This window comes from Poecilia reticulata, linkage group LG16 (assembly GCF_000633615.1).
Source record: "Poecilia reticulata strain Guanapo linkage group LG16, Guppy_female_1.0+MT, whole genome shotgun sequence".
Lineage (NCBI taxonomy): Eukaryota > Metazoa > Chordata > Actinopteri > Cyprinodontiformes > Poeciliidae > Poecilia > Poecilia reticulata.
The window spans coordinates 11,437,232-11,447,396 of NC_024346.1; the positions used below are offsets into that span (position 1 = coordinate 11,437,232).

The window sequence follows — 10,165 nt, forward strand, 5'->3', positions numbered from 1 at the left end:
ACTCACTCACTCACTCACTCACTCACTCACTCACTCACTCACTCACTCACTCACTCACTCACTCACTCACTCACTCACTCACTCACTCACTCACTTGTGAAAACTGCTACGAATCAGGACAGTTGTAGTTCTTAATTCAGCTCCTGTTTCAAGGTACTTTATATGCACAAGCATGACTAGTGACCTTGTGTACAATGATAATCAGTACATGAGTGTACACAGATTGGTCAAAAAAAGGACGGCAGCCCCTTGGAACTGCCATTAAAAAGGGTAATGAACTGAAACTAAGATCCAGGCTCTGCTGAACCTTATGAAATGAAGCAAACACAACTCAAATGTGACTTTATGCCACTCGCTTGCAAGCTGTTACATCACTCCAGAGTTCTTCTTGGTGGTGCAAATGCAAGAACAAAAAGGCCTTAATCTTATTTAGTTCTTGGGAAAGTTCCCCAATGATTTGTCACCATTAATTAGTCCCCAGAACTGCTTTGCTTGCAGGTGTTTGTGTTTAATCTTTTTAGAGTATAATAACGGTATCTAAACATGCCTTCACTCTCCTTAGTATCATTCTTCATTTATTTTAGTCAAACATCCCTGTTTTTATTTCAGTACTAGTGAAAAAAAATAAAAAAGGAGCAAATTCCTTACTTTTGACATTAGTCTTTTCTCCTATAGGTAACATTTATCTGAGTACACGGTGAAGCACTTTGAAGCTGTTCCTGCAGGTCAGAGCTGCTCCTCCTCATTTCCCGTCCTGCAGGATGAAGGAGCAGGTGCTGATTAAACTGGAGGGGACTTCATGGAGGTCCTTATGCTGTTCACATCCTCACGTCATTCAATGAAAAATGAATGGTTGCTCTCTTAAAAACTGGTGAGGTGTTCTTTGACCTCCGTGTCTCTAGCTCTTACTGTGTGTGTGTGCATGAGTGAGTGTGGCTGTATTTCATTGCAGTGACATTGAGGAGCAGTATAAAGCAGAAAAAAAAGGAAGAAGCAGATCATTAACTGGTGGGCTTTCTGCCACTGCTGCATTACCAGCTCTTTAATCTCAAGGTAGGGTCTCTAGCCAAGGATAAAAGTTCATTCGCAGGCTGATAACAATAAATGTCAGTGTCACCAAAAAGCTTGCTGTAGGTCATGCTATGTGAGGAGCTTTGAGATAGATTGTATATGAAGGAGTGAAGAGGCATAAATTTCAAATCAGACTCAGTGCGAAGTATTAGGCGCTGTTATAAACAAAGTTACATTTTGTCATGGCCTGATTTACAAAACATACATTGAACTGTACAGATCTGGTTCTAGATTATAGAGCAGGAGTCTGAGATTAACGTCGAGAAGGTTCAGTGCAAAGCCCTGCGCTACTTCCTAGCATACAAACACTCCCAAACTTACCTTATATGGAGATATGGAATGAGATTGGGAACCTTGGGAAATTAGGTGTACTGGAGATATGGTTAGACTGTGGGTTTATCAATGTGGCATAGACAAATGGATAGATAATTGGGTAGATTAACAAAACATATTTTCTGCTGAGACTTGTCCAACCGATAGACTTGGGCTAGACAGATTGAGAGGATATTTGAGGAGGCAGATTTTCAGTTCATTTACAGAAATAAGTTTAGATCTAACATTGAACAAATTAAATGGCTCTGTTTTGAAGTTTATAAATATAAATGGTCTAATGACATTTTACATGAGCCAGAATTACAAACCTGTTGTTTGTGGTCCAGATCTTTATGTAACATGGAGCTGAACTAAAAACTAGAGGTCAGTGTTTGCACATTTTAGATCTGGTACTTTGCCTCCAGCATTAGGAACTGGACGATTTCACTCAGTCCAAGAGGAAGAGCAAAAATTTAAATCAAAATTAAAAGTTAAATGTGCATTTTGTTTTATTGTCATTTGTATGCAATTCTCAGAAATTTGTTGTTTAACCCACTTTTTTTAAATGGATGATGAATATAAATTACAGTATTTATTTAAGTATTGTGTGTTTCTGTTAGCTTAGTATGTTTCAAAAGCTTGGCATCTTCAAAAGAGGGCACTTTATGTTTTAAGTCTCTGTCATTATATTTGAATATGTTTGTCTCCAAAAGCCAATGAGGGCAGGGGATCTTTTATGGTGTGTGGCACAAAAGAAACAAACTATTACTCCTCAATTTGGGGGCTAAGGTCAGCTACAGGTGCCTGGTAGCCGATCATGGCCAATATCATCAGTTTGTGCTGTAATTTATAATTTTAAGATGAAAAAATATTTCCAGAGGTCACGGTCTAAAATCTTTGTAGCAATGTGGAGTAACTGGTCGACCTATGCCCTCTGGAAACATTTATCAAAAACATTTAACAATAATTTGTGCTGCACAATCTTTTAAAGAAGACAGTGTGGGGCAATTCACTCAGGGCATAAAGCTAATGCTGCATCTGCTCTTCTATGCCTATGGATTTACTGATAACCTCTCTCCTACGAGGGACGGACACGTCGTGGTTGCAGCGACTAAGGGGAGGGCAGATAGTGGATACACTGAAGGTTTTGTATCTCACAGCGGGTTAAGAGGTAAAGCTTTGCAGTGAGATTTAAAATGATGAACTCAGCATTCTGGGAGGATAAGGTGTGACTGCTTTTTGAGCTCAGTGTTGTACAGTCATCAAGAGTAGTAAGTACCAGAATCTCTCTGAGCACGTCCAGATCTCCTGGCTTTCTGTCTTCTCCTCGCTATCTACGACAAACCCGCTGGACGCCTCTGATCTTTGTTTTGGTCCAATCATCAAAAACCTGAAGTATTTGGGTCAGACTGTAGCATTGCAAAAAAATAAATAAAAAAAAAGAGGAGAAAAAATAACAGTGACAGAAAGTACACATGCTGTCCTTGTCCCCTGTTCTGAAAATGCATTAGAGCACAAACTGCAGCCATATGCCAGTCCAGCAGACAGAATGCAGGCTAGCTATTGGGCCAACATCTTTTTATGAGTTTTATTTCATATGATTGGTTTATAAAACTTGCTAGATTCTGCCAAGATGTAAGCCTAGTTTTAATCTCCTTGGAGCTGAGTATCGTGCTGCCGCTAAGACATCGATTGTACCAACTTCTTAATTGATACCACTGGTGGACCTCCTGCCAGGGGGGAATGTGGCTTCTTATAGTGTGTGTGTGTGCTTTCTGCCGTGTTAAAGACTTGCAGTGAATTCCCTGGTGACCTGGATGAAAACAGAGCGTTCGCTTATCTTCATCGAATCCCAATCTTGAAAATACATGTGCACTGCAGTCAGGGGGCTTATCCAACGTCGTTAGGGGGCTCCAGACAGTGTTCCAGGACACGCCAATCAGCAAGGCACCCTGACATGATAACTTGGCATGAGAGACGCTGCAACTGCCATCATTAATTCCTCCAAACTCATGCACACGCATACTGCACCCATATGGACACATGTCAGGCTTCTTCTTCCTGTAATCAAGTCCTGAGGCTCCAATTATAAAAAAGAATTATTCATTTGGAGATTTTCACCATATTCATTATCTCACTGAATTCCATACACCAGGTCCGTTGCTAAAACTACGTTCTTTGATGAATTATGGGTGTTGTTTGAAACGGTTCACTGTTCCTAAATGTCATCATTAATCTGGACAAGTAGAAATGTTGCCAGCTCATTTCTAAAGTGGAGAGTGTAATTGTGTTTCGTCTCTTAAGAGCTTGTGTACGAGAAAAAGATCCAAATCTCTGTTATAGCTTGCCTTATTCCTTTGTGTATCAGAGGGGTGTATAAAATGCAAGGGGGGGTGGGGGGGAGAGGGTTTTTATGAGCACTGGAGGCAGCCGAAAAGCGAGCGTGTATATAAAGGCGCTCAGAGCTGGGATGATCAGAGGGTGTGAGCCCAACATATTCATCAGGACTCTCTCCACGGGGATGGAGCCCGAGCACCGCGGAGACAAATAAAAATTCTGTGGGCCGAACAGAAATGAAATAATTTATTCCTGGAATGGAGTGGAGGGGCGCTGGAGACAGTGCAGGGAAGGGCAAGGGAATGGATCAAGGTTGCATTCAGTGTGGCCCTGCACTTTTTCATATTCCACTCCACACACTGGGAGGAAATTCAATTGCCGCTCTCCTTTCCCTTTTTTTTTTTTCTCACGCAAGGAAGTGAGAAAAAAGGGGAAAAAAGATACAGTCAGTCCCTAAATTCAAAGTGAATGCAAGGGGGAGGAATTTACAGTCCAAAGAAGATAAATATATCTTTTTAAAGATCAATTGGTTCTCTGAGGCGCTTCCTTTAGGACTTGAGGAACCAACAAGTAACAATAATAAACCTCTAAGACATTTTAATTCTATAAAAGTTAAAGATGCACAATGAAACACCATGGTGTTTCCTTTTTCAGTTTGATATTGATGAAGGATATTGATTCTTCAGATGCTGGAACATCAAACAGCACCTGTAAGGAAGCAGCAGCCGTCTCATCTCTTGACAGCGAAGCAGCAGGGAGACCAGCCTAAGGTAGACAGTGCAACACTTTGGTCAGCATAAATGTCCGTCTCCCAGCCTGAATTCAGTCTTCATGCTAACCAACAGTGGCTGGTTTGGTTGCCGTTGTCCCACTTCACCTAATTATTTCTAACTTTATTTAAAACTTTTATCCAGTTCAGTGTCTCTCATATAAACCAGATTTTGTTTATTTTGAACTAAGATCAAGGAATTATGCTTCAACTTGCATGTTGATAATATCGTCACCACACTTTTTAAAATCCGGCCTTTGCTTATTTGCATCTGTTTAATTCTCTCTTGTTCTACTTGCAAAAAAAATTTTTTTTAACAAGTTACTTTCATACAGCCAATTTGGAAAAAAACATATTGTCATTCACATTTCTGAATTTTACTTGATAAGAGGATGAACTCAGTATGTTTATTGAAACTGTTCAATAAACAATTGCAGCCACCTGCAGGGTTCCTCTGATAAAATCCTGGTTCATTTTTAACATAATGACATGGACATAAACGTCACTAAAGTAACTGACCTGCAGACATGCGTTAAACGTTATTGCTGGATAGAAACAGGAGGAAGTTGATATTTTTCAAAATAAACTAATCTACAAATTGAAGTTAAAATTAGAATTTTAACAGATAATGTGGTTCACGAGCCACACATTAGCCACTCCTGCCCTAGCTAATGTCCCCCCCCAGATTACCAAGGCTTCCAATGTAGTCGCCAAGTTCTTAGATGTAAGGATATTATAAATCTTTTCTGCAAAAAAAATAAAATTATTTCATTCACTTTTTAAGAAAACAATATCAGGAAGAGCTGCACTCAGCTAAAGTTGACACAAAAACACTCAGTACTATTAAGTCCGCAGGGTTAACACCACTCATGAATGTATTCAAATGAACATGCATAACCCTGGCATTTAGTTTGTTCATTGTTTAAAGTCAGCTCTAAGATGTGTCCAGCCTCCCTCTTCCAGCTCACCACATTTCATACCTTCCCACTTGGCTGGCCAGGCCACTACCTCAAATGTTGACCTTGTATGGCTAAAAGGATTCCTCAAATGACTCCTTTATTCTACTTACACTCACTGTATTTTTCTATTGCACTGCAGGTGGGGGGCAGTTATTACAGTTGCAAACTTGCTCCACTAAAGGAAGTACTCAAGACCACTTTGGGGAGTGGACCGTCAAGTCACATGGGAGCATATTGTCAGAAAAGACAGGATGACTTTATTTAACAAGATGTCCAGATGGTGGAAGATAAGGCCTGTATATATTTTTTTGTATAATACTTTTACAATGTTATAGAAAAGCAGCATATTTGCACAGGTAATATTACCTACTCCAGACTCCCCCTAGTGGCCTGGAGCACTTTGATTCTGTGGAGCAAGTTTGCAGCATTTAATCCTTGCTGCTGTTTCTGCTATTAGCAACATTTTCCCATTTGCTTCTATTTCCTGTGATTGTAGCATTTTTTGTTTTTTGTGTTTTGGAGTTTGCAAACTCCCAAACAATTATTTGTTGCACTTTGCACCTGCTTGCTGCATGCTTGTAGCTGGAGGAAGATTGGCAATAATGAGAGAAAAATTAGTGACGTTTCTCTATCAAACGAAAGAAGTGAACTCACTTCACCTGTCAAATCTTTGGCGCAAAAAGAAAATTCAAACTGGAATACAAATATGTTTGAGTTCGGAAAATGTCTAATGACAGCCTTTACTAATGCACCCAAAAGATGGAATAATCTGATGGCTCTGAGTTTGTCAGTGCACAGACTCTTAATAATCTCAGAGAGATGACTGACAAGTTCTTAGAATGAAATCACAAATGGGAAAACTGCATTTACTGTTGAATATTTATGGGGAACTCCACTGCCTCAGATTGATGTGGTGTCAAAGAAACCTCCTTTCTTAGATCAAGATAAAATATTTTGGATTACCAGTAGTAAAACTCTGTTACACTCGGGTACGACAAAGACAAAGTGTTTTAGTTACAAACTCTGGAACCTTATGAGGGCAAACCAAAACCTTTGTGTGTGCAGATGCAGTTACTGCAGGTGCTTTGATTGCATTGGTTACGTTAGAATTAGTGAACATCCAACCATCCATTTTCTTGACACCCTTGTCCCTCAGTGGGGTCGGGAGGGTTGCTGGTGCCTATCTCCAGCTAACGTTCCGGGCGAGAGGCGGGGTACACCCTGGACAGGTCGCCAGTCTGTCACAGGGCAACACAGAGACAAACAACCATGCACACACACACTCACACCTACGGGCAATTTGGAGAGAGTCATGTTTTTGGACTGTGGGAGGAAACCAGAGTACCCGGAGAAAACACACGCATGCACAGGGAGAACATGCAAACTCCATGCAGAAAGACCGGGGGCCGGGAATTGAACCCAGAACCTTCTTGCTGCAAGGCAACAGCTCTACCAACTGCGCCACTGTGCAGCCCGAATTAGTGAATATTTCTTGTTTAAAAAGTGTTGTATGATACGGAGTCCTCTTTACCTCAGTGGCAAAAGCAGCCATTGTTTTTCTTCTAATCATTTGGAGAGAGTTTGATTTTAACAACTGGCTCCGCTCCATTGATTTGATTGGTTGAAGCCAGGCTGTGACAGACGACCAACAGATGGCTCATCCAATCATTTGCCAAGCATTTTCAGAAAAAGTCTGCCCTTTTAAAACACTTTCTATTCCATCCTTTCCAGATGGCTCTTTCTAACAAACCACTTGGCACATAAGGTAACGTGGGACCTTCACACTTCTTCACCAAAACCCCCCTTTGTGTTTTTATTGTGAACAACACATGCTCCAGCTAGGGGCAGAAAGCCATCAAGCTTTTACTACGATGCAGAAGAAAAAGCAGGTTCTCAGATAACTGTTGAACATGTAACTGAGTAGAAACTCCCTGAAGGCTTTATTTGTTCATCAAAATGCATGCCAGATGGAGGAAGGTGCCAGTCACACTGAGTGAAAACAACAGAATGTAAATTGTAAAAAAACAAAACAAAAAAAGTCTTATTTAACATTGTTTTCACCAGATTTAAATGCTGCAGTGATGAAAGCCAACTTCAGTTTCAGATTTACTGTGAATCTGACACCACCCCTCTGAGATTCTCACAGACCTTCAGTCTCAAAGTCTGCATGTTTTTGCTCACATTCAAAAAACATAATAAAAATACTAACACTTTAACTATTTTATTCAATTGTTAAGTTTATAGACTGCTTTGAGGTTTCAAACTGTCAAAATTACACTTTTACATAGTAAGTAATTACCACCTGAGGTACTGCGAGCGTGACAAACAATTTCTCCTAAACCTGTTTCTCCAGTCACTCCCTTTCTTTATGCATGAGAGTTTCTGTTACTTGAAAACTAAAACCATTTCCTGGAAACATATCCACCAGTATGCTAATCAAAACATTTGGGGATGCCTATAAACCAGGTACAAACTGCCAATAAATACAAAAACAGTCCCTGTTTGAGCATGCATTTGTAACGAATAAGCATTCTGCTGCAGATAGTCTTAAGTGGTTTATAGCCAAGCTTTTATTTATTTAGTTTTTATCCTATAAGTTTAATTTTTCTAAAAACGTAAAGATTTTAAGCAGGTTACTTACAAGATTTAGAATTAATAATGTAACATTAGCGTAAATGCAATGCAAGAATATTTATATGTAGATGAAATGCATATATATATCGAGGTCTACAGTTTACCGTTGCTCATCATGCTATTCAGGAAGGTTTTGGTTCGCAGGCATAAACAAATTGGTTCAAAGTCTCCATATCAGTATGTAGAACAAAAGCTAAAGATCTTGTCAAGATGGTAGATGAGGCTTGTAAGAAAGTCACAGTTACTGATATGGGCTGAGAGGCAACTCCAAAACAATACTGCATATGCAAGATTAGAAGCCAGATTAAAGTCTGCAAATACATGCAGGCGTAAAAAAGTAAAGATTTTGGAGACATGTTGAGTGGCATTCTGTCAAAATTAATGTTTGGCCATAATGACCACATTTGGCCAAACATGTGGTCAAATGTGGTCTTAGATTAGATATGGTGAGAATACCATATCTAATGTGGAGTACAGTGGTGGCAGCATCATGTAGCTATTATTTCAAAAGTCCTGGTCTTTTGTGAGTTCTGTATGGAACACAAAGATTTCTCGTCTTGCAAACCTGACATAAAAGATGAACTTCTGTTGTCTCTTTAAGATTGTACAGGCATCCACTTTTATATCTAGAACATCCTAATTGTAAGACTTATTGCTAGGAATATTAGTTGGGTGTCCTAATTTATTCCTCATCAGAAGTAGCCTGTTTAAAGAACATTTTAGATACAATTTTAGATGGTCCTCTCTTATATTCTTTATTTCTACTACTTGAATATATTTTTGTACTTTCAAAATTGACAACAAATATCCAATATCCAGTTATGTTTAAAAAACACTCAGACTTTTATGCTTTCAAAGGGTGTCCTAATTTATTTGTTTGATAACACTATACGTTGTAACTTTCTGAATTTCTTTTTTTTCTGAAAAGACAAAGAACCAAGTCACATCAGATTCCATGAACAAACACAAATAAAACTTTGAATAACACTTACTCACTCTTTCACACACAGTCAGGCGCAGACGCACACCACTACAGCAAAGTGCCTGAACAATACATCCAACCTGTCCTCATCATAGGAAGAGAAAATGTTCCCACACTGTAAATATTATGAAAGTGCTATCAGACAATGTAAGCCCTTGTATTCAACAAAAGCGTGTCAATACGTACTTGAAGTAAATACAGTGACGACGCATACCATCACATGCCTCATAAACCGTAATGTCGCCACTCCAGTTTCTCCAAAGGCTGCAGGCCAAGCAGAGACGGGGGGGAAGGGAGAAGAGCGCGTGATGATGAATTGATTGATGAATGCAAATTAAGATGAATGCATGTGGCAAATACAGATAACAAGAGAAATATGAAGAGCACAACAGCTGGTTTCACCATTTCACCGTGGCAGAAAATATGAATAGCTGATGTGTATCTGGCTTATTAATGCCACTGCAGCAACAGCAAACGCATCACTGAACCAGATACGGCGCCCTTATCACAAATCATTTGACACGGGAACAGTGAGCCGCCAGTCTCTCTGCAACACCTGGAACTTAATCACTGGGACGGGGCAAGCGGATCGGCTCCAACGGCCTACACCCTAACTTTTATTGCCATATGGACTCAGTCCTAAAACTGACCATAGATCAGTGCACAAGCAGAGTAACAAGCAGCCGTTTATTTTTGTCCCTGGGGCACCGTCACTCCATCACAAAACATTCAGATTGGTAATAACCAGGTGGAAGTAGCTGTGTGCGTGTGTGCGTGCGTGCGTGCGTGCATGCGTGCGTGCGTGCGTGTGTGTGTGTGCGGGTGCGTGCGTGCGTGTGTGTGGCTGTTTGGGAGTAGCAATGCTGATAATTAATTAAAAATTCATTTAAAAAAAACACTTGAACAGTTTCTCTTTTTAATCTTTGATAAATCTTTTATGTTCTGCTCTGTGTAACCACAGTAAAGACGTCTCTGCTACAGAAAAAGGATGAGACAAAATAAACATTTAACATAAGTCATTAATAATAAGCCAATGTGGAAAATTAGAAATACAAGTCTTTTCCACACCTGTGTTTTCCATTAAATATTTCAATTTATATA

The 10,165-nt window shown here is 39.7% G+C and overlaps 2 protein-coding genes and 1 long non-coding RNA gene across 3 annotated transcripts in view; 2 read left to right on the forward strand and 1 right to left on the reverse strand.

Moving 5' to 3' along the window:
- The window catches only part of LOC103478063 (uncharacterized), a 16,733-nt gene extending 15,616 nt beyond the window's left edge, over nt 1–1,117 (forward strand). The window contains exons 3-4 of the long non-coding RNA XR_535739.2: nt 676–871; nt 953–1,117. This is a non-coding gene — a long non-coding RNA (uncharacterized LOC103478063). The remainder of the gene's footprint in view (nt 1–675; nt 872–952) is intronic.
- The window catches only part of pitpnc1b (phosphatidylinositol transfer protein cytoplasmic 1b), a 44,158-nt gene that overhangs the window by 30,468 nt on the left and 3,525 nt on the right, over nt 1–10,165 (reverse strand). The window lies entirely within an intron of this gene.
- Nucleotides 4,381–10,165, forward strand: part of grin2db (glutamate receptor, ionotropic, N-methyl D-aspartate 2D, b) — a 100,906-nt gene continuing 95,121 nt past the window's right edge. Inside the window, exon 1 of the mRNA XM_008431539.2 lies at nt 4,381–4,490. Coding sequence (XP_008429761.2) covers nt 4,407–4,490 — 84 coding nt within the window. The 5' untranslated portion in view covers nt 4,381–4,406. The remainder of the gene's footprint in view (nt 4,491–10,165) is intronic.